This window comes from Marmota monax, unplaced genomic scaffold (genome assembly GCF_021218885.2).
Source record: "Marmota monax isolate L192 unplaced genomic scaffold, Marmota_monax_Labrador192_F-V1.1 WCK01_AAM20220418_F8-fsc00001, whole genome shotgun sequence".
Lineage (NCBI taxonomy): Eukaryota > Metazoa > Chordata > Mammalia > Rodentia > Sciuridae > Marmota > Marmota monax.
This window is the reverse complement of record NW_026693777.1, coordinates 36373221-36398290: the sequence shown is the minus strand read 5'-3', so window position 1 is coordinate 36398290 and position 25070 is coordinate 36373221. Positions and strand designations below refer to the sequence as shown.

At 40.6% G+C, this 25070-nt stretch overlaps 1 protein-coding gene across 1 annotated transcript in view; it reads left to right on the top strand.

Annotated features, from left to right (window-relative positions):
* The window catches only part of Ryr3 (ryanodine receptor 3), a 517407-nt gene that overhangs the window by 283586 nt on the left and 208751 nt on the right, over positions 1-25070 (top strand). The window contains exons 19-24 of the mRNA XM_058584663.1: positions 4205-4397; positions 14684-14900; positions 19323-19427; positions 20777-20880; positions 22156-22239; positions 24070-24229. Of these exons, the coding sequence (XP_058440646.1) occupies positions 4205-4397; positions 14684-14900; positions 19323-19427; positions 20777-20880; positions 22156-22239; positions 24070-24229 (863 nt within the window). The remainder of the gene's footprint in view (positions 1-4204; positions 4398-14683; positions 14901-19322; positions 19428-20776; positions 20881-22155; positions 22240-24069; positions 24230-25070) is intronic.

The following is a 25070-nucleotide window of genomic DNA, read 5'->3' as shown; positions in this document are numbered from 1 at the left end:
GAGGAAGCTTCTCAGCTCATGGCAGTGGGCTCAAGGGCCCACCCCACCTAACTAGATTCTATCTCTTACAGTTTCCACCACTTTCCACAAATGTCAACAAATTATTAATCTGATTATGGATTAATTCACTGAGGTCAAAAGCCCTCATAATCCAATCATTTTCCAAAATCCCTACCCCTAGACATTATTGTATTGGGACCAAGCCTTCACATGAGCCTTTGAGGGGGTATTCCTAATCCAAACCAGAACAATCTCAAAGGTTTCACCACCTCCCATGAGCACAACACTGGGGACCAAACCTTTAACACACAGACTTCTAGGGAACATTTAAGATCCAGATGATAGCACTGGGTTTCATTTAACCTTTCCAAGCTCCTGGGCCCTTCTCATGGGCCTGAGCCTTTAAATCAGGGCACGTTTCTTCTTCAGATTGGCAAGACTCCCTGGGCTCTCAGTGGATGTTCTCTAGGATTATTCAGAGTTCTTAATACGCAAACAAGCAGTTGAGGCTGCTCTTAAAAAAAACTCTGAAACCCGTTTGCTTTTTCTTGTATAACATCACATTTCTGCTGGTTCTAAAAGCATCAAGTATATTAAGTACATTTGGAAGTGTGAGTTTTCTACCATTATGTTTTTATAAAGGAAGTAGATTTTAAGTCAACTTTTAGACTAAGCCCTCAATACTACAATTTTCATATTGTTATTTTCCCAATTATTATAAAAAGTATAGTCATACAATGTTTTGGTAAGTTTTTCTATTGTTACCCTAGTAATTAAGATTTCTGTGGTTAATAAACACAATAGTCTTTGTCCTAGGTAACAACATGGCAGGCACTCTTCTTATCATTCTGTAAGGAGCAATTGATTAGAAACTCCAGCAGTTCTCTGGAGTAACATTATTATTTCCAGTGGATAGACAAGGAAACTAGAATTCACAAAATCAAGTTGATTTTCCAAAGTTACATCATTGGTGACAGCTTGGACTCGAACCCAAGCAGTCTGGTTCTGGAAGCTTCACTTAGTAATGACACAATTCTGCCTTATGAGTGGTATATAGGACATCAGTCATTCAATTTTATTTTTGATTAAATCTATTCATTTTATCAAAACCATAGGAATAACAATAATCTCTAAAACAACTGCCTTACAGGTTCTTTGCATCTTTGTGCCTAGCAGATGGGGAAACTGAGCCTCTCATAAAATCACAGGCCCAGGTTCAGGTAGCAGGTATAGAGTTGGGATTTAATGCAACAACCCTATTTGGCTCAAAGGGTCTTCCTACCCAATGCTGCCTCATTACAGAGTACTTTGAAGGAACTGCATCTTATTCATTCATTCATTTGCTTGCTTATTTAGATACTTGGAATGTAACCCAGGGTTGCTTTAACAATAAGCCACATCCACAGTCCTTTTTTATTTTTCATTTTGAGACAGAGTCTTGCTGAGTTGCTTAGGGCTTCACTAAGTTGCTGATACTGACCTTGAACTTGCTATCCTCCTGCCTTAGCCTTCCAAGTTGCTGGGATTATAAATGTGTGCAATCATGCCCCGCACTGCATTTTATATAAATGTGGGGTTCATTATCCTTCCAAATCATTTGGAGTCTTGAACCCTCTCACAAGGGTGGAGATTTTATTCTGGATGGGGGCAGAATCCTAGAACAGAGTGTGCAAAAACAATCCTACATTTGCCTCATTTCCCAGTTTCACACTCTTCATACTACTTAAAATTTAAAAAATGAGATACAGTTCATCTGATGACCTTTCACAACATAAATATTATATAAAATGGGCTCTTTTATTCAAATAGGTTTGCCTTTGTATTGCTCTTAGCACTTGCTGAGTATATATTTTATATCCAGTAATTATCAAGAGTCTCCCTTTAATTTCTTGGTAAGTTTAGTCCTAACTCTGTATTCTCTGCAATTGGTACCTTAAAAGTAGTCTATCTGTGACTTCAGTTAGCCAATAAGTGATCTGAGCAAATGTTCCAAGGAAACTTCTACTTGGAGCACAGCCTCTTAGAACAAGGGAGGTAAGAGGCAACATCCTTCACCATCCTTCCTCTGGAAGGCACCTGGCAGCTATGGCTTGTGTAAGGCTAAATAAAGCACAGAATTCAGCTTCCAATGGCATCAAAGCACTGCTGGTAGATGAAGGGCATCCTCCAAGAAAATAGGGATATTTATCTTTCAGGGATGAGGCTCAGAAACTAACAGAGAACTCTGAAAGGATAGGGAAAAACAACAAGGGGGTTGTTAATCCACACTGGAAGTTTTGTCCTGGTTTGTATGGTTCTCAGAAAGGTATAATTGGTATTTTTTATCCATTAAGAATCTAGATTCTGTCAAGGGTATTTGTCCAAGGTAGCATTTCAGTTATTCCCTGGTGTTTCCCAAATCACAGATCTGTTAGGATTTGTTCAAAGGACTATAGTGATATTTTCTAGAAGTTAAATTAATGGAAAGAACATTTTATGTAGTAAGATTGTTTTTTAGTGGGAAAATAAGAACTCCTAGGAGCAAGACAAACATAGTAAGTTTTGCTGAATTTTAATATCATACTTAAAAAAAATATTTCGCTATAAGTGGACACAATATTTCTATTTTATGTGGTGCTTAGGATTGAACCCAGTGCCTCACACATGCAGGCAAGCGCCCTACCTCTGAGCCACAACCCCAGTTTCATACATTGTTTTTGAAATAGACTTCAATAGAAGGAAGAAAAGATTCTGGGACTCGGCATGTCTATATTCCATACAGTGAGCTAGGAGGATTTGATTTCCTCAAATGGAGAAATTGGAAAGATGTTAAACCCTGAGTTTTGGTTAGTTTTGTTTTAAAATAATGTTTACCACAGGTTCCACTATAAGAAACTTGTTCCTCATTCTCAGTAGCCAAGTAAGGTATTGAGGTTACAAGGGCAGAGTGTAAGGCCATTGCGAGACTGACTGGCCAATACTCAATGAGTGCGTTATGTCCTGTGGCTCTCCTGCTGGGCAGCTTTATTGCTGCACCCCATCTCCCTCTCCATCCCTAATCAACACATTCCAACCTTAGCAAACCAGCCATTCTGCAAATACAGTATATATTCCTTTTCCTCTTTCCTTTCCCATTTATCTAGTGCACCTTTCTTTCGATCTCCAAGTGTGTATCTGCCCCATGCTGCCAGGCAGATCTAGCAGCTTCTTCTATCTGGGGAACACAGAGTAGTAGAAAAAACAAGATATGAAATCTATCATATCTCAGTTTGGATAAAAGATGTGTGTGAGTGCATATGTATTAGAAACATTTTACAGAGTTGTATTTTTTCCCTTTTGTATACTTTTCTATATAAATGACAAACTTTAATGAGCATTATTACTTTCATAATCAAGAAACTAGGTATCTTTTTCTCTCTTGCCTGAAACCCTGTTTTGATACTTGACTTCTGCCGCACTATTGCTATCTTCCCCGTAGGAATGGTAAGCCTGGTAGGAGAATGGATGGGAGGATTATGATAACTTACTCTTAGAATTTCCGGAATAGGATGGTGTGAGATACAAGAGCAGAGAGATGATCTTCTCACCACTTTAGGTCATCACTGCTTCAGGAAGTGATAAATCATCTCATGAAAGATATGAAAAAAATTAATCACTACTGCAGAATATAATTGACAATGTGTGTCCTGTTTATCTAAGATAATAAAGTTCTTTTAAGAAAAAAATCAAGCTATGCTGCAGTTTCCTGGGTATATGACCTTGCAGTTCTTCTCTTGGCTGCCTTCTGTATCCATGTGGCTATTTCTTTTTGAGGAAGTAGAAGAAAGCAAGGTCTCTGGGCACTCAGGAATAAACAGACTCACACACTCCTATCTCTGAGGAGCTACTACACCCAGTAAAAGCCGCTGTCCATTACTTCCAACACGGGAGTTGGAGTAAGCATCAAGCAGGCAGAGCTCATGTTAGTTCTCATTCTTAGCAGCCGAAGGGCTTCCCCTTAGACTTGTCTCAGGCATGTGTCTGTCTGTAGGCCAAATTAGAAGATCATTTCTCATTGCTCATCTCACACAGGGAAAACAAAGTTGCATCTCCAATACAGTAGCATCTCCAGACCTATGTGCTCATCACACATCCCCACTTCCCAGTGGTGGCCTCTAAGCTTCTTCACCAGCCTGATAAGTGCCTCCAAAGTTCTGCAGCTTTCTTCCTGTTCTTTGCTCACTAGGCCGGATACCCAGAGCCGTGGCTTCCATCAACCAGCATCTGCTGAAGTCAGATGATGTGGTGAGCTGCTGCCTTGACCTTGGAGTGCCCAGTATCTCTTTCCGCATCAACGGGCAGCCTGTGCAGGGGATGTTTGAGAACTTCAACACGGACGGGCTCTTCTTCCCTGTGATGAGCTTTTCAGCAGGTGTTAAGTAAGTTCTGACTGTGGTTTCTTGGAAAGTAGCCACAATCCCACTTTCCCATCACCCTCAGGAACTAAGGAAGGAGCCAGCAATCTCCTTCAGGACTTCATTCCCACAAGCCAAATTACCCCAAGAAATTTGTGATGCTGGGAAGAGGCAACCAGTCATTCCTTTTATACCCTTGTTGAGCACATTCCCATTGCAGGGCTTATATTATATACTGAGATAATCCTATGTTATTAATTATTCCATACTCATCATGAAAACTTCGAAAGACACAATTATAAGTCATACAGTAAAAATCACCTGTGACTCCTATGCTTAGCTACAATCTCCTAACATTTTAGTGTATTTTCTTCAAGTGTTTTTTTTTTTATCTACAAACATGTATACCTTTCAAATTGCAATCACATGGAGTATAAAGTTTTATGTCTTGTCATTCAATAATATGTAATGATCCTTTTCCTAAGTCATTGGGTATCCTCAAGATGATTTTTATGGCCACATAATATCTCTTTATTTAGCTGTCCCATAATATAGCTATTGCATTTATTATACTTTGATGCCAATTCTATTGGTATTGTTATAAACGAAATTACTATGAACATCTTTGCACGTAACTCATTTTTTTGTGTTTCTATTTTGTTCCTCCTAGAAGGTCAAAAAAAGTATGAACTTTATAAAGTTCAAAATTAAAATTATATCGCCAAATTGATTTTTAGGAAATTTGCATGAACACAAATATCTTATCAACAAATTCAAAATTCAGAAAAGTTCTAAAAAACACAAATTTATTTATAAAATCATCTTGCAGCAAATCTAACCTAAACTCATTTATGCCAAAACTATTAACATCAATAAAGCTCTTTTCAGTCTTTCATTTCTCCTACTACTTGTGAATATGTTAAACTGTGGAAATATTAGTGCCCTTCACCTGACTAGAAGCTCTGGATAATATATGCCTATGCTACGTGCACTTTCTTTCTTTTTAAAACACTTTGAAGAATTCTAAGTCTGAAACACATCTCCAAAGCTTTCAGATAGAGTTTGGGCCCACAGTGTCATTTAAAGCAAAATTCAGAAATGCCCAACTGATTGAATCCTCATTAACCTTTACTGTTACTGGTTATTTTTAATCTTCCCAATTTGAGAACAATTGTATTTTAGAGCTTGAATTTTCTATTTCTGTAATTACTAGCATAGAAAAGCATTGTTAAGGTTTATTGTTCTAATGTACTTTTTCAACCCAGTATTTTAGGTAAATTTGTATTGGTGGCCTTTCTGACACTTATTTTTGGACAATTCTTCATGTACTAAGACTGTTAAACTATTTTCTATTGGCTTTAGATATTCCAATTTGTGATTACATTTTTATATTTAGCTTTTCTTTTTACTCTTCACAATAGTAATGTAAACCAGAGGAATGGCAATAACCCGTAACTGTGCCACCCAAAGATGATAAAATTACCCTTTTATATACACATTTAAATAATTAACATTAAATTGGGCTTGTACTACACATGCTGTTTTTCTATATCCTCTCACTGGGTATGAATTCACTGCCCTGTCCCACTCTCCTTGTACCAGTTGGATGTCATTTTAATTATTTTAGCTTTATTATACATTTGAATGTCTGTAAGGCAAGACTCCACAGTAACCCTTCTTTCCCAAAATTGTCATTCTCCTTTCCTGTATTTTAAAGAGATCATAGTTGATTGAGTGGGAGACTGGGATCAACACTCAGAATTGTACTAGTGTCTTGGGAGTCACTGGACAGGGCCATGGAAGAAGGAGAGTTGTAGAGAAAGGAGCTTAGAGCTGGGACCACAAAGGAACCTCCCAGAGCTCCAGGTGTCCAAGTGATGGAATTTTCAACTCATGTGGATTGGTAAACCAAGACATGTTTGCACATTTTCCAAGGGGATGAAAATTTGGCTCTGTTTCATTAAATAAATGATCTAGGGATGAAGAATTGTCTTTTGGAGATGGTATTCAACCTCCAGAATTTGAGACAGGTATATATATTTGGCCACATCCTACTCACTGGTTTTAACGTATTTTCAAAGATAATACACCTACTACCCAAGTATGTCACCTGAGAAAATTACTTAAGTGAATTCAGAACTTTGGAGAATGAGTCTTGGTCTTTACTGCTGACTAGTGGACTTAACATACTCATGAAAATGGGTATATTTTGAAATTAAGTGTTAATATTGTTTGAGATTATTATAACAAATGGTATAGCACTGTAGTAAGGCTTTACTAGGGCTGACATAGCTCCAAGCCCGGGAATCTTAAATCAGCCCAAGTCATTATGTCCTAAAGAGTTGCTGTTCTTGGTCTGTGTTCTCTGCTGAGAATATTTCTTCCCAATTCTCTTTTTTTAAATGTGACTGCACATAATGATATCCTCTTGGACATACATAGGAGCATGTTGAAAGCAAGGAGTGCTATTGAAAGTCAGGGACACACAGCTCACTAACACAGAAAATGGATTGGAGCAGAGACCTGTGGCAGTCAGGAGGAACCCAATGTAAGCCCCCTTGTGCATCTGCCCACTCCGTTCCCCAGGAATAGAGAGACTAAGTAGAAGTCTAACAGCATAGCAGCATCACGGTCCACACCCTTGACCTGTGTCTTCTCTGGAGAAACAAAATTACCCTGAGCCATTGGTGCCCAGGACCACTTTTCTTGGGTAGTTGATAACCTGTCACCCATCATTAGCATCCTTTCTGTTTTTGTTTTGGCCTCATTCTACTCACTGGTTTTTACGTATTTTCAAAGATAGTACACCTACTACCCAAGTATGTCACCTGAGAAAATTACTTAAGTGAATTCAGAACTTTGGAGAATGAGTCTTGGTCTTTACTGCTGGCTAGTGGACTTTCCTGTACATTTTGTGTGTAAAGAACAGTATATCTGCTCTTGCAGGTTACATAATAATTCTTAATGGTTGGCTCATCCTTCTAGTCCCCTTATAACAGTGAGAAGGGATTTTTGTGTCTGTAATTTTTAGGGGGGTGTAGGGCTTTTTTGAAACCTTACCTTGACAAAGAATTGTACTTAGTAGGTAAAGGTATAGATGACATTTCTAGTATCTTATGTCTAGTTCAGGAGGCAATGCAGTCTTCTGACTGTCCAGATACCACAGAGGCAAAGTTCTAAGATAAGAAAAATGACAAAGTCCAACCATGTTTGAGGCATAAATTCTGAGATCATCTAAGAAACTGAGGAGTCCAGATACGTTGACTTGGGTCTGGGCAACCTGAATATGTGGCATACTTTTCAAGTCTCCTGTCCCTGAGGAAACCATCAACTCTGACACATTCCTGTCTCTAGGTTTCACAACATGATGTGGCTCAAAGAGAGGTGGAATCACAATGCCTAGGTAGTAGGGAAATTCATGTGACTGAAATACATCCAGTCCACCCTTGATGTCCTTGGTCAGGTCAGTGCTGGTCCTGTGTTGACAGTAACCAGCTGCTTTATTTTTACTTGTGAGCAATTGGGATCAATAAACCCATACTTATTCTTACATCAACTGGTTAAGTATGATTCAGTGCTGAAACCCAGAAGCTCTTTGTACTACTTCAGTTCAGTTACCCAAAAACTAGAAACAGAAACCAGGATGTTAATTGCAAGTTAATTTAAAAAATCTTACTGAAAAGCAATGTGTTTAATGATAAGATTTTTAAAAATTGCTTTCCCCAATACTGTAGGACACTTGTCGGCTTTATAGCATCTCTACCAGGGAGATGCAAGGTTTTATTCCAATCTAGAGATTGAATCTTGTTCACCTATCATACAGGCATTCAGAATTATTTCTCATATTTGTTTTTAACTTCTGAATGTCTTCTAAATTAGATTTATCTTTCATAGTTCCATTTCCTTCTATGTAATGATCATTAATGAGGTCATAATCTTGAATTTTTTATAATTATTTTTATCATTACAAACTGTGCTGTTAATAATACCTGATTAGGATGTCCCTGCCAGCAGCCATCGAAGAGCAAAGCCACACAAAGAGCAAAAATCGTTTTCAATTAGATTTACCTACAGTGAAGTCAAAGGCAGCACGAGTAATTACTGACAAAAGTCCACAAATCGATATGTGCTCTCCTTCCTAACTGTTATGAATGTGCCTCTAGTTTTCTTCTCAACGTGGTTCATTTGTGGGCAGTAGTGAAATAGGCCTTCAGTATAACCACCATATTCCACATAAAACAGAATTTGAGAAGAGCCATATGTACCTTGGAGCCAACCCCAAAGGGTCAGGTACTTTAGATGCCAGGAAGCCCTTATTAAACAGTGGTCTCACCCACCATCACCACAAATGGCAGCAGGACATGAATCACAGAGCATTATGCAAAAGCTACAGTATGTAGTGTAATTGAGTGTTCTTTAGTTTACAAAAATTGATGATTTATTTACTATAGCATAATATATTTTACAGCTATAAACTCCCCACAGATCCATGTAATCATCTTACATAACTCTGTATCCAGCCCTTTCTAATTTACAGAAACAACATCCAAAAATGGTTGGTATTTGTGGTTGCTGTTTATTTTCCATTGGTATCCACTGGACTTGGCTAAAATTCAGGTAACCAGCAGCTTGGCTATTTCCAGCTTGCTGTGGTCAATGCTGTGGAAATTATTGCTGAGATAAATATACTTCTGTGGAGAACATGATGAGCACTGGCTGGACTGCCCTGGGCTTTCGTCAGACACTAGCCAAAAAAGAAATATGAATGTGGGGATATCCATAACTCAGATTGTTATCCAGTCTTAGTGATACAGACTAAAGATGCAATTATGAATCATGACCTTAAGAGTTAAATTCAGGTCAGCAAAAGCTTGCTCATTCTTTCTGCTCTTAACCACAGCCTGTGTCCTTCTCTTCTTTGTAACCCTATCCTTCTGGGAAGGATTCCATAGCAGATAAGAGTGATAAGACATCTAATAAGACTATGGTAACTCCATTGAGCTATGAATAATAATATTGTAGCCCAAAGAAAGGAAAAGCAGTCACCTCTTTTGAGCACAGCAAAATTTTGTCTTGATTTTTACTGAATTTTTCTTATTCAAGGGTCCATCTTTCAGATCTAGGTATCTGTAATAGGTATTCTCATCTTTTTGCAAATCTGCAAGCAAAAATGCACAAATCTCAAAAGATGAAATTAAAAATGCTAGTGGGAATTTTTCAGCGTAATTTACCCTGTGTTTCAAAATTAGTGTTTAAAAAAAAAAAAGACAAGGTATTTCCTCTACACATCCCAAAACTTCTCTATTCCCAACAGGCTATTACTGAAGCAATTGTTCATCTCTGAGGTGAAGGAATCTAAGGACACTGTCACTTACTGTTAGCACTCTAGGAAGAAAAAAACTCTTCTTCCTAAGGTGGAACATCTGTGTTATAGGAAGAACTCAAGGAGCTAACACAGGTGCTTTAATGGAAGTGATTAAATTGATTAGTGAAAAATTATTATTATTATTTTTTTTTTTTTTTTTTTTAGAGTGAGAGAGGGAGGGGGGGAGAGAGAGAGAGAGAGAGAGAATTTTTAATATTTATTCTTTAGTTTTCGGCGGACACAACATCTTTGTTCTGTATGTGGTGCTGAGGATCGAACCCGGGCCGCATGCATGCCAGGAGAGCGCGCTACCGCTTGAGCCACATCCCCAGCCCCTGAAAAATTATTTTTAAAATCTATTAATGCAGGAAAAAAATCTGAGGATAAAGGACAACTGATTTTGATTAACTTGGTTCTTAAATTCTCTTATTTTGAATTTAAAATTTGTTAGAAGTTGAGAGATTTGAAAGAATACAAGAAATAGAAGAAAATACCCAGAGAAGAAAAATTTACATTCCAACTATACATTCCCATTTGTGAATGAGTCAAAAAGTTAGGATAAATAGTAAGTGCCAGATAAACAATTTCTTGAGTAGAAGTAGACTAGTAGGTTAACTTATTGTTTCTCCTTCTTCCTCTGTAAATCCAAGCCCTAGACTTCTGACCTTGGATGGTTTTGGGGTAGTTCTTGTTCATATTATTGTTCCTGTTAGGAATAAGAATAATTTTCTCAGTCATTTTAAAATTCCATCTATTTGGTTATAAAGCCCAGAGTCTTGTGTGGTTAAGATTTGAGCCCTGACCCAACTCTGCCTGCAGCTTGAGGTCAGCCTGACCCTGGGCTAGCCAGCCCTTTCAGACTCCTCTGGAATAGAGCTAGAGGAGACCTGACAAGGGGGTGGTCACATCCTGTGGATACCTACATTTATCATGTGGGACCCTTAGGTGGCAGTCATTACATACTCTCCCTTTTTCTCTTCGGGAGCTGTTAAGTACTTAGCCTCAGGCTATGAGTTCCTACCACAGTTCTTTTGGCACAGTCCCTACCACTCCTGCTGGCTGCTCCCTTGAGCTGACCCAAACTCCCTCCACAACCCCTTGCCCACCTCTCCCAGCCCCAGTTTTCTGAGCCCAGCCATTTGTCTTTCTGGGCAAAGGCCCTTCCAAGATGGTAGACATCAGACTCCCTCAGGGACACCAGTGCCTGGTGTCCCCCTGACAGGGGGTAGTTGGCCATATAGCCCTCCGTAGCTCTCATTCTACTTTGTTACTAGGCTTGTGTGTCCTTCTCTAAATGCCAGGGGACACTTATCTATAGTCTTAAGTCCTTTCCTGATGCCCTCATCAGTTGGTTTCAGGTGGAGAAAAGTACCTCTTCCCTTTCTCCCAGATAGTTCTCTCCAAACAAACTCCTCCCTGCATCAGTCTGAGGTGGGTGGAGGACTGAGGCTGTGACACATCATTTTTGGTGTGTCCTGTATAGCTGAACCAGCACCTCTCTTAAGGATGTGCAAATATTTGGTATCCACTAAATAATGGATTCATAGGTCTGCCTTTGGACCTCTGCCAAACTCAGAGAACCACTTTAATAACGTGTTCCAATAATTTAAGTGGGTTTCATGCATTTATTTCCTCCTTTTAATTTTTCTCTTCAAACTCACATTCTATCCTAGTTGTTCGTTTGGACCTCTTAATTCTGGGCCTCCCATGATGGCTATGGGGGGACCCCCGTATTAGTGGTTATGTGTTAGATCCCTTCCCAGCCCAGAGTCTGGGCTGGTTTTTCCTGGCAGCTGGGAAATGAGCCCCAGATGGAGGATGTACCTGGGACCAGCTCCTGTTCTGTCACACCTGCTGGGGAGCAGGGCTCTTGTCTGGCAGGACTTCCAAAGCAATCCAGGACCTTGTCTTCCACCCAGTGAAGCACAGCATAATGGTGTTTGAAGATGAACGCTTCAGTAAGCAGTAAACACTGATTTCTGCCTATGTTAAGTTTTCATTTCACAATTTTTCATGGCTGTTAGAGGAATTAAGATTTAGAACCAAATAATTTCTCTCTTTTAAATAACTGTATATTAAAACAAAGCATTGTTCTCCTTAAATATTCCATAAAACTCTACCTGCCTCGATTTGTTATCTATCCAGCAGAGTTTAAAGCATAAGAGACATTTCAAAACCAAACAGAACTGGCAAGAAGGCTCATGAATAATTAAGGCCATCTAGAAGTCCTTGTGATACACCATTTATGTTCTTGGAATCCATACACTAGTGAGTAACAGAACACACTTGCTATATAAGGTCCCAGGCATTCAGCTTCAATGAGAAGACGGCAGAAAGCTTCCCACACTAATTCTTTGCTTGAAAAGATCCAATTTTATCCTATGGTTTCAGCATGTCAGAAACACAGTCTGTTATGTTGTAATTGAATTGGAAAGTTCTCAACAAATAATTTCAAGGCTTAGTCATTATTTCCTGAAGGTTCACTAAATTAGTAACACTGCAAGCTAATGACTCAGTTTCCTTTTAATGTCATTGTTCATATTCTTAATACACATAGATCATGTCCTATTACATAACACTTAATGTGGGTACACTCACAAGGGACAATTGTGGTTTTAATTCTATATCACTGTTTAGTGTTTTTAAATGGGATAGTGGGCGGTTTAGTGTGATTTCTACAATTAATTTTAAAATAGCATTTTACAAAATTTGTATAAAATATCTGTTCTTATTGGGAAGGGGAAAAATCTTGACGTTTCTCACATGGAGAGATTTTTATTTTCCAGTTTCATAACTATCTATGTCCACAACCACAGTAATACAGTCAATACTGAAACTCTTAAAGGCTCTCCTACCAGAATGTTCCGGTTAAAGGAAACGGAAAGTGTCCTGCTGCGAGAGCTTTGCTAAACCATAACCTTCCTCCAATACAGCATCCTCCTCTGTTCACACACCCAGTCTGTCTGCAGTTCCTAACAATCCTAATTCCAGATCAAAACTGGCTACTTGGATCACCTTGGGCCACCTCACCCTCATCTCCCTATACTACTCTAAGAGCCTCCTATGTGGTCCCCAGAAGAATCTAGGGCCACAAGAAGAATCTTTCATTTCCCCACTTTAAAATTCATGTACTGCTTCCCAGTTGGAATAAAATCTCAGTTCCTTTCCAGGGCTCACAGACTCTGCCTGATACAGCCCTACTCCTCAGGCTTCACTTCGTGACGTCAGGCCCGTGGTACCCTCACTCACACCGTCATCTTCTCTGTTGTCTGATCCACTCCAGGGCCTCTGCATTTGTTCCTCTCCATCTTGAACTAATTGGGTCCTCCTTATCCCTCAAGATTAATCACATGGCTCCTCCTCAGAGAGGACTACCTCGATCCCCTCTCTATCAGCCACCCCATTCCCTGAGTTATTTCAGATCTCCCTCTATTCCTTCCTCACATTGTCTCCTAATCGGCAATTGTGCCTATTGGTCTTCTAGAAAACCTGTGACATCAGAGACACTGAGTACTGTGTTCATTGCTGAATCCCCAGGGCAGAGATGGATGCAAGTTGTATGGGCTCAGTACAGATTTGATGAATGGAGAGAGGGAAGGAGTGAATAAATGTTGTTTGCAAGCGATATATGCATATTGATTTTTCCTATATGAAATTATCGTTGAACCTGCAGGGCTATATATCTTGCTACTTTTCAATTATTTAAATCAATGGTCAAATTTCCTCACCAATTTAAGGTGGGTGCAATTCATTTGTGAAAGTTACGTTTGTAGTTACAAATCTAGGACCATATGATGTATCATTTTGAAATCATCCACTTTTATTTTCTCCAGCTTACAGGGAACATTTTGGAGTCTAACCCTAACCCTATGGTTTGCTATACATATGGAGTTGAAATTTGGCCAGAATACTGAACTGTTGGATTATTTATGTGTGCCAGTAATTGACCTGCCTGTCATTACTGTGAGCCCTGAAGAGTTCTTTTCCCTTTCTTGGGAATTCCCAGGAGGGACTACTGGGGTGGACTAGCGTGTCAGGCCTGAATGACAGCAGGGGTATGGTGCCCCTGAGAAAGGCACCAGCATCCTAGTGAGCAAACACTTGCCCCCTACAGTCACCACCTCAGAGTCGCCCTCATATGGCTGCTTTAGGTAACTGCAGCCTTTGCAGTGCATCCTTTCTATGTAATAGCATCTGTCAGTTTGCTATTTGTGGTTAATATTCTGGTGTTATTCAATATTTTGCCCTGGATATTAAGATAAGAATTTTCTCTTTTCCCTAGATAGTTATACCATGTTTTCTTTAATTGATGTGTGGGTAATTTCCCTCAAGGAAATATGAAGTTGTCATAGTGTAATTTTAATGTGATCGTTACAGAGAATAATCTCATCATCATTATCACTGTTATCCTTTTCAATATTGTAGTAATATCTGTAGTAATTACATACTAGAGTAAGAATAAAGTTAGCTTTTAAAACCTAGTGCTTTCATCTATAAATAAATTTGTGAGAACATAGCTGAGGGCTGGGTGCGGTGGCATATGTCTGCAATTCCAGTGACTCCAGAGGCTGAGGCAGGAAGATCACAAGTTCAAGATCAACTTCAGAAATTCAGTGAGGCCCTAAGCAATTTAACAAGACCCTATCTCAAAGTAAATAAAAAGGGCTGGAGATTTGTCTCAGTGGTAACATGCTTCTGGGTTCAATCTCCAGTACCCAAAAACAACATAGCTGATGTGGGTCAGCTGAGGACCCTGCCTTCACACTCAATTATCCCTCCACTGCTTCTTAACCTACTTTAGGATGTTGGCTGTGCTGAATCTGAATTCAGTCACTTCACAACAAAATGATTCAGGAAGCAAGGACTGGGATCTAATCTTTAATTTTCATTTCTTTGGCCTGGGATATTTTTTGATACTTCTATTCTTGCTCTCTTCAAATGACAGAGTACGTTTCCTGATGGGAGGACGTCATGGGGAGTTTAAGTTCCTGCCTCCCTCGGGATATGCCCCTTGCTATGAAGCCTTACTTCCCAAAGAGAAGATGAGATTGGAGCCTGTCAAAGAATATAAACGTGATGCTGATGGCGTTAGAGATCTGTTGGGTACCACCCAGTTCCTCTCACAAGCTTCTTTTATCCCATGCCCTATAGACACCAGTCAGGTAGGTTCAAGTTGCCAATGAGAGGTAACTCACTTAGATAAAGTGAGATTAAATTCTTCTTTCTTCTGTGTTGTCTTTGAACCATTCTTACTATACATTCTGTAGAATTGTGCAGTGTAAACAACTATTCTTGTTTCTACTTTGTGCACAGATAAAAGACTTCTTAATCAATGAGCATGTTAAGCTCTTGCCACATGCAAGGCACTGTTCTCCACCATGGATAGGCAGAAATGTTCCAGTGCTCTCAGAATTCACAGCCAAGTTGAAGACACAAGAAGCAAATGTGTTATTTTTTTTAAAGGCCAAATGTAATAAATACAGAATGAACCGTATGCATAAATAAGTGCTAGAGACATCCTTTAGGCTAGAATATTTCTGGGAGTCTACAGAACAGATCTAATTCAGTCAGGGCTTTTAGTAGGCTTAACTGGGGTGGAGTGTCCAGGGGCGATCTAATAGGAATGAGGTGAATAAGAGTCTAGAAGCAGAAACACAAAAATAGAAACAGGTGGCAATGGAGATTCTCAACATGGCTGGACAGTTGGAGGAGGGGAACACGCAGGAGGCAAGCAGGAAAATAAAACTGAACAGAATGGGATAGTATGGAGAGAATAGGAAAGCTGGTAAATGGATATTTTCTTTCTCTGCCCAGGGCCTGTATTTTTTTAATTTTTATTTATTTATTTTTATTATTTGTACCAAGGTTGAACCCAGGGGCTCTTAACCACTGATCCACATCCATAGCCCTTTTTATTATTTTATTTTGAGACAGGATCTCACTAAATTGCTTAGAGCCTTGCTAAGTTGCCGGGGCTGGCTTGGAACTTGTGATCTTCCAGCCTCAACCCCTCGGGGTCTGCATTTTGAGAGACATTTACAGGGTATGACACGGGGCATGCAACAGCTTTCATCATTTCCTACACACCAGTACTATTAGAAACATTATCCTAGGTCTTATAGAAAATGAATGAAAAAAGGGGCCTTGCCTCTAAGGCACTTGGGGCTAATAGTGTGTATAAAGAATAGCTCCTTCAGCCTGAAGACCATCTCTAGTATGAATTTACCATGACCTTCATATGACCCTCTCACCTACATCTTTATCTCTGTGTGCATGAGTTTCTTACTTACCTCCTGTGGCTAGTGATCATGAATTCCCATAAAATAGAAAAGCAGGATTTCTCTGTCTGTTCACAGTCGATATGGCCCCTCAAATATAGAGAGGAGCTGAAAGGAAACTCAGAGGAGTTGATGCGCTAGAGATGATCCTAGGATTTGGAAAGTCTAGTTCCTGTATTTTTCATGTGTTGTGAAGGAAAAGCTTCTCTTCTACCCTCCTACCTTTTATAACTGATACCTGCAAATTAAACAAAGACTAACAGAACAGCAAGAGAAATAGATAAATTTTAATCTCCTAATAGAGAGTTCACAAAGAAAGGGGACTCAGGAAGGAGGTTAGCATTTGGAAATTAGATGCCATTTTATTAGGGGGAGGGAGATTATAAGGGTGCTCCCTGGAAAACAGATGACTCTGGGGAGAGATAGAGGAATGGGTCCCTAGGTGAGGAGAAGAGAGATGTGACTAGTTTTGTGACAGAGTCTGCTTGGGTGTGGTGCTGACATTTCTCTGGTGCTAAGAATCGGTCTTCCCTGGGAAGGAACAGTTGGATTCTTTGGGGAAGCTCTTTTTTTTAAGCAGATGATGGGAATTTGGAAAAAGTCCCTTCCTGCATCAGTTGTTTGCCAAACGTTTTCAGTTCAAAATAAACCTTATGCCTCTGTGGCATATTCTGGACCCCTTGCAGACAAGAAGTTGAGGGCTCAAGTTCAAAGGAACTCTGTGAACAGGGTAGGGCAGTCGTGCCTACACAGGGAGAAGGAAGAGAGTGAGTTACTGCACTCCTGGTTGCCTCTCCTGCTAGTAAGCAAAAACTTGGGCTTCCTGGAAGAACTGGCTCAGAGAACCAAAACATAAGGGAGCATTTTGATGAGGGAGAGGAAGGAGGAAGGTTGCCTGAGAATGAGAAGAGTTCTCCAAACATGCAAGATTGAAGATTTAGAAATCACAGAGCAGAGACACAGCCACAAACCAGAATAACTCTGACGTCCAGACACAAAGCTAATTTCGTGAGGACCCCGTAACCAGGGAAATGTTGCTGGGCAATCAAATAATAGAGACGTTCTCATTGGAAAGGTGTAATTTATTACCTTGAGTGAGACCTTGTAATTTTTTAGAATCTATCATTCTCTGAAATTACTGTCAAAGGCGAAGTTAAATATAAGCTATTCGGGCATTCCACCCCCAGGCCTCCCGAGGGCATGTTAACCCTTGAGAGTGATGCATTGTTAACTAGAGCACTTACCGCCTGGCCTTTGCAGAGCTGCCTGGGTGCAGCCCAGTCCCTTGCAGAGCATAAGGAGAGGGAGCCTAACTTCCAGCACCTTCCCTGGGAACTCTAGACTCACAGTAGGTGGCTGTCAGGCTAGTATTACTTTGTCCCAGGTAGTCACCAGTTGGGTCATTGATATTATAACTTGACATTGTTTGCAGAAATCCCTTTCCTCCTCAACCAGTGGCATTTTCCCTTTTTGCTGGAGCATTCTGTTCCCTCTGACCTGGAATCCACTTTCAGGCTGTGATCAATTGTGGAGCATTTATTTTATAGATTACCTTAATTAATTAATAAAGTCCATGTGTGATTATTGTTTGCTAATAACTTCCCCATTTGCTCCTTATCAAAGTATCATGCTACTTACTTTGACGTTGCCGTAATTACGTCAAATTTCTTAAATGTTTTAAATTGAAACACAAATAGTGATAACACATTTTTTAAATGTGTTATTGCTACCTTTCTCTATGATCTTTTTGCTTTATCTTTTTTAATTTATTTTTTCTCTGGTACATAAAAGCATAAAAATTATGGGGGTGACATGAAGTTTCTATGATCTTTTTTTACATCACCAATTTGATATACTTTATCTAGAAAATAATGTTCTCCATGAACCACACCCCCCACCAAAAAAAAAATCAGGATTCTTTTTAATAGTAGGATTTTAATAATGGACACACTAATAATAAGTAGAATAGAGCTAGGACTTTGAAGCCAGGCAGGTGATACAGAAGTGAGAAAGGCCAGGCATGTAACCCCTGCTAAAGCAGACGGTGGTTCCTAGCCGCAGTATGTGTGGGCCCAGCATTGGCCATCTTCCAAGTGGACAGAAGAAATTGGAAATCTGGGTTTTTGTATGCTCTCATTTCTTAACAGCTATCAACCAATAAACATGGAAATAATAACAAATTAAAACAGGAAAAAAAGAAAATGGACCCTTAGTTTTGACCTCTGAGGAGAAAGAGCAAAGCAGGAAGACGGCAGTTTTCCTTGGAGGCAGTCAGGGGAGGCTTCCCAAAGGCAGTGACATCAGAATGACATTTAGAAAGATGAATGCTGAGGACTCTTGCCAGATTTCGAGGAGTGGGGGAGCGTGTGGTGAGGTCAAGGTAGTACGCGTGAAGCTGTGGAACTGTGAGATGCTCTGGTCTTTGGGGAGAATTTGAAGAACTCTGGAAAGGAAGTGTTTGTGGAAACTGTGATGAGAGAAGAGCTCTGTACACCTGGCTACTAAGCCTAGTCTTGTCTTAGGAGTGTCAAGGAGCTCTTGGAGAACACTCAGGAGCAGAATGTTTTAATGGGATTTTTGTAATTGTAGACTCATCGTTCCACCTGCGGCAGCATAGATTGGTGAGGACTTAGACAATTCTGAGGCCCTTACAGTGGTCTGTGGAGAAAATAATGAGGTTGAGTGATGGGAGGGGGTCCTTCAGAAAGGCACTTAGGAAATTAACATGATAGATTTCATTTCTGATTCAGAGAGCAGGTAATGTCAAAGGAGAGGTAGAAACCAGGATGAATTCCACATTTGGGGCAGTAGTGGGACCCTTTAACAAAAAAGAAAAAACAGGAAGAAAAAAAGATTTTGAAAGAAAGGTAATGAACCCAGCTTTGGGTAGCATATGGAGGTCACTTTGATGAAAAATCCTTCAAGCAGGAATGGTGGATCTGAACTTCAAAAGAGACCATGGCTAGAGGTGCACTGACTTGGGAGTGACCATCACTGGGTGGATGTGTGTGCTGTCTCCCAAGGAAGGACCATGGAGCAAGGGAATAAGATGAGGGGAACATTCACAGATGAACCTGCAGCACAAATATCTGTAGGGAGGACCTGAAAGGAATGGTCAGAGAGACCTCAAGGAGCAGAGAGGAAGCTGAGAGAGAAAGAGGCAGGCTGGAGGCATGTATGTTATGCAGGGTGAGGTCGGAATGCTGATGCCAGTGGATTCAAATGGGGCACCAGAGCGCTATAGGTTTTATATCAGTACAGTTGATTTATATGGTTCTGGATTTTAACTTGCTCCTTTTCTTCTAGGTTGTTTTGCCACCTCACCTGGAGAAGATCCGAGACAGACTGGCTGAAAACATCCATGAGCTTTGGGGGATGAATAAAATAGAGCTCGGCTGGACTTTTGGCAAAGTATGTGTTTCGGTGGACAGAGAGGTAGAGTCTTGCGTTGTCGTGGTACCTAGAAGGGTTCTTCAAAGACTCAAATGAGTGCGGGGACCTCATGAGCCAAAACTCAACCCCTTCTTCCTACCACCTGTCCAGCAGCCTGTTGTTGGTCCACCAGAAGCCCTGAAGAGACCAGTTCTCCTCAGACAGAACCAGGAGTCCACCTCCTGACTTCCTTTCAAACCCTGGTTTCTTTTATTCAGGGACAACTAGGTGCAGTTGCTCAACACCCTCCTTAGGACATCCACATCTCTTCTTCCCCTTGGAAAGAGCTGTCCTCTACATGGGTGGGGAAACCTGCCTGATTGATTGCTTTTGAATCAGAAGTTGTTTAACAGCCTTTCAGATGTAGCACTAAGATTAATGGCCACATGGGGAGGTTGGGGAATCTCTTTCACTAGAAAGCATTTTTCACAGTAAATGTAACTTTGTCCTGTGATTTGTATGAGATTTGTGTTTGGAGGCAGAAAGACAGCTGAGTTCCAAAGCTTCCTGTGACCCTGGCACCCATGATATTGCAGCTTAGTTACTGAAAGGTCCTTCTACTCTAACACTTCTGTATTTATAGAGCTCCCATAAAAGATTCTTGTTAAGTATGACCATCTCTTTTCTGTATGCTCTTGTAATACCACACACCTTTCCTTTAGAGAACTTAGCATAATTGCAATTTTGCATTTATTTCTGTGAATATTTTGTTATAAGGCTGGGGCTGTCTGCCTTCATCATTGAACTCATAACATCCAGCTCAGTGCCTGACATGTAGTTCTTGTACTCAAAACATATTTGTTAGTGAATGAATGGCTTGATGTTTCTATTCACACTGCTCAATAGAGTATGCCTGAGCCACATGTAGCTACCAGTTCACCTGTTTCTTGCTTTTCTAATGTGACTACTAGAAATTTTGAAATTACAAACACAGTGCAATTTGAAGCTGGCATTACATTTCTGGTGGATACTGGTCAGGATTCTGCAATCCTCTCTGTTATGAGGAGTGCTGCCGTTCAGTAACATTATGGTCACTTGAATTTTGGACAAACAGAAACATGGCTACCACACATAAAACTACTTCTCTCAGAAAGTATGTTCTAAATGCGAACACCTGTGTAGAAATAGATCCAGGGAGCACAAGCCATTGGCAACCTGGGGATTGTGTGTGCACCATTTACTAGAGAGAAGAACACCAGGTCACCCATCACCAAGTGGCTATGATATGCATTGCCCGGGCCATGTTTCAAAGAGTATTTATTTCTGTTTTCCAGTGCAGTGCCAGCTGTCAAAACTTAAATTATATTCTTTCTTATGTTGTCGCCTAGATACGGGATGACAATAAAAGACAACATCCCTGCCTTGTGGAGTTTTCAAAGCTCCCTGAAACTGAGAAGAATTATAACCTGCAGATGTCAACTGAAACCTTAAAGTGAGTGTTTAATTGAATTGAAGTTGGACTAAAGAGTGAGTGGATGATTTAATGCATTATAACTAAACTGCAAAGGTATGTCTCTCTTGCCGGAAAACATGACATATCCTGATAAATTAGCAGGTGTGGTGATTATTCATGTGACAAAAGGATTTACCATAGTGAATAGCCAATCCACCATTATTATTTAGTGTGAGTACTTCTTCAGAGACTATTTTTTTATTTGCTAGGAATGGCGAAAATATGTAGGAGGCAGAGAAAAAGAAGAGAAACAGAAGCAAAGGACAAAGTGCCTCCTATAGATAAAGCATATCTAAAAACAAATGTGAGGGCTGGGATTGTGGCTGAGTGGTAGAGCATTTGCCTTGCACGTGTGAGGCACTGGGTTCAATCCTCAGCACCACATAAAAATGAATAAATAAATGAAATAAAGATGTTATATTTATCTATAACTTTAAAAAATGGGGAAATGTGGCTTGATTCATTAAAATTCAATTTTAAAACAACTCTCAGCTTCATCCTGGGGATCCCATCCAGGGTCCTAAATAAAACTGTCACTATTATAGTCCAAGTTTATGCTTATTGCCTATTCTGGTGTTTTTTCCTCCTCTGTTCCCTAGCTGTCCGTGCAGAACATTCTGATATCATTTTGTTGATAGAACAGTGCTCGGTGAGGTGCTTTGTCTCACAAGCTCACACATGTGATACCTTCAATTGCATTGATTCTTCTCGAGGGAGCAGCTGTGTACACCATGGTGTCAGGCACAACTTGTGGCTCTACACATACACAGCAAATATTTGCTGACCTGTGGGTCTGATATGAGAATCCTATCTGTTCTGTGGAATTAGAAGCCAGCAATAATTCAAAGTGAAATTACAAATGGGAGAATGACTCACAGAGAAGCAATTAGCAGGCTTCTCTTTTGTTATTCTGGTTATCATCTGCATCAAAAGTAGGCCAATGGTGGCCCATGGGACAGTCAGACCAGCTATCCCTATTTCTGTAAATAAAATTTTATTGTAACAAAGACGAGCTCATTGGTTTGCATATAATCTAGGGTTCCTTTTGCTATGTAATGGCAGAGTCCAGTAGTTACAACAGAGATGAGTGAGTCCCCAGAGCCTGAAACAGTTACTATCTGTTCCTTCCAGGAAATGTTTGCCAACCCCTGATCTAAATGGATGGTTAGTATCCATTTCTATCAGCTAAGATACATGTTAGGGTTCTCGCTTTATCTTGGAATTCACTCTTGTCTTCTTCCTCTGTTACCTCAGAACCCTGCTGGCCCTGGGGTGCCACATTGCTCATGTTAACCCAGCTGCTGAAGATGATCTGAAGAAGGTCAAACTGCCCAAAAAGTAGGTGATTTTTCAGTGGCTTCAGACTGAATTTTTAGGCTGGGGCTGGGGTGCCTGTGTCTGAAGGCAGATGACAGTCTAGGTACTTGCTAGCACCAGCTCAGGATGTTCCTGGTTCCTGGTTACTTAGAAGGCACCGAGACCCTCAAGCAGAAGCTTCTGAGCAAGAAGTCTTTCAGGGTCTCCCCTCTTGCTCTTTCTTCAGATCTAATGGTTCATTTTGAGCTACGAAGTTTGACGACCTCAGATGGTGGTGCTATGTTTGGTCTGTAAGAGTGGCAGTTGGCAAAGGAGCTCGAAAATTGTTGATAGTCACAGCAGAGAGTCACTCCTCTGGCACTGGGCCAGCTTTGTAAGTCCTTTGTGGAAATGTAAGGCTCTGCCAAGATTTCTTTGGACCCCTAGATCTGTATGTGTCCCACTGTCCCTCACATCCCCAACATTTAGAGTCACACTATCTCACATTCAGACACTTGCTCACTTGCTCATTGGCTGCCTCACTCCCTGCTCCCATGTGTGCCAGCCCTGGGGACACACGTACTCACACACAGGTGTCATTGTTACTCTGGTGCCAAGGTAGTGCCAGCTTTACAAAAATGCTTATCTTCCCCATCTTTCCTCCTAAACTCCCAAGCTGCCAGGCTCTGCACACACACAACTCCTATGGCCAAGGAGAGCACATCTGAGAGATGGCAGCTGGAAGGTCAGGCTACTAGCCCGGGTTGCTGGGGTTGGTGCTTATCCATGCATGCTGACTCTGCCCAAGAGCAGCAGGCCTGCTGAGGAGGTGGACTCTGGAAGCTGTTGCCGCCTCAAGAAATTTTAGTGTTTTGTGCTTACAATAGACCCTGGATCTCATGCTGCTCTGTTTCCTGGAAAAAAATGGCCCTGGTCTATCACATTTGGCTTCTGGCCCCTGTCAATGACTCTGAGGTCATGGGCATCTCTCAACTTGCATTCTCACGTGGCTATGATTAACTTCTCTCTTGAGATTCACTCCAGAGTGCCCTGGCCTTACTCCACTCACACACTGTATCTACCTCAACCTCTGAACTCTCTTACATCTTCACCTTAGCCATGAGATTACAGACATTTGAGACTGGGACTCTAGATCTGGACAGCTAACTGCTAAGGTCACTTCAAGCTCACAGATTCTCTGCTGCCATGATTTTTTTTCCCCAGAAGTAAAGGTTTAGCTTTCCATAAATGAATGACCATTTTATGCTGATTTATGAGAAAACATTTGACTCGAGGTCTTGTCCTTGCCAATCTGATTTAACTTTTTATGTTTGCAAAGTAGGATGAAAAAGCTGGTGTAATATTGCAGCATGATGAATGTGCCTATCATTTTGTGAGGCACATAGAGTTTTGTTAAAAATAAGAATAGAGGGGCTGGGGATGTGGCTCAAGCGGTAGTGCGCTCACCTGGCATGCGTGCGGCCCGGGTTTGATCCTCAGCACCACATACAAACAAAGATGTTGTGTCTGCCGAAAACTAAAAAATAAATATTTAAAAAACACTCTCTCTCTCTCTCTCTCTCTCTCTCTCTCTCTCTCAAAAAAAAAAAAAAAAAAGAGTAGATTTGCACAGACCCTCTATTTTTCCAGCAGTCTTCTCTGAAATATATGCCATACATTGGTTAGAGTGACAATAGATTAAGGGCTTTATCTGTGAAATTGAAATAGAACTGAGTTGTCCATCAGAAGGGAACTTCTGACTGTGGCTTCATTTACCCAAGTTTGTTAACCATGTGCTCTTGATCTAAAGCCTAGAATGGGAGAATCATAAAGATCTGTTCAAAATATATCGATTTTTGCATCTACTTGTAGCTACATGATGTCCAATGGCTACAAGCCAGCCCCTTTGGATTTGTCTGATGTGAAGCTGTTGCCTCCTCAAGAAATTTTAGTGGACAAACTTGCAGAAAATGCACACAATGTTTGGGCAAAAGACAGAATAAAACAAGGATGGACCTATGGCATTCAACAGGTGAGAAATGCTGGAAGAGTTAGGAAATATGTTCATCCATCAAAGTGCCATTTTGCTCTGGAGAGTGATAGATGGGAAGATGGAGATTGTCCTTGCACTGTCTCTTTCACATCCAGTGTACTGGATGGAATTTGTGATGGTCACATTGATATTGACTTCAGGCATAATTCCAATTTTGTAGGAATGGATAGGTTTGCCTCCTCCCCCCACCTTTTTTCTTTTTTTTCCCCCAGAGATTCACTCATCTGTATTGCCCTGCATGTGTATCCACTAGCTGCACTTTCTCTTTTTTATGCCTCTTGCATTGTGGAAAGTTGAGCTTTCATTTCACTCCCCAAAACCAAGACTAGGAACAAAATAACATCATAAATCAGCAGGATTTCTGGGATGGTTCCAACGATGAGGGTGAAAGGGGGAACCTAGCCCAGAAAGGGGGCAAACCAGCATGACCAGAAACCTGTGAGTCCTTATCTCAGTCCTTTCAACAGAGAATTCCTGGGCAGAGTTCCTGTCTTGAGAAGGAGCTTAATATCCAGGTCACAGCAGGGAATCAGGTAGTTTAAAGCCATGGTTCAGTCCCAAGCCATCTGACACACCTTTTTCCTTAAAATGCTTCCTAATCACCAGTAGTAGGTTAGTAAAAGGGAAGTTTGGGGGTGACTGTGCACATGAGTCTCCAAACTCACTAATAATTGGGAGTCAAGAAAAGTGCAGCCATGAAAACCATAAAGGGTGGGAGAATAAGTTCAAAGAGCGTGTCATGTGGGTTAGTACAGATGACTTGTTCTGCAGTCATCCCTACTGTCTTCTGAGTACCTCCTGAGGAACTGAGGACTCTATA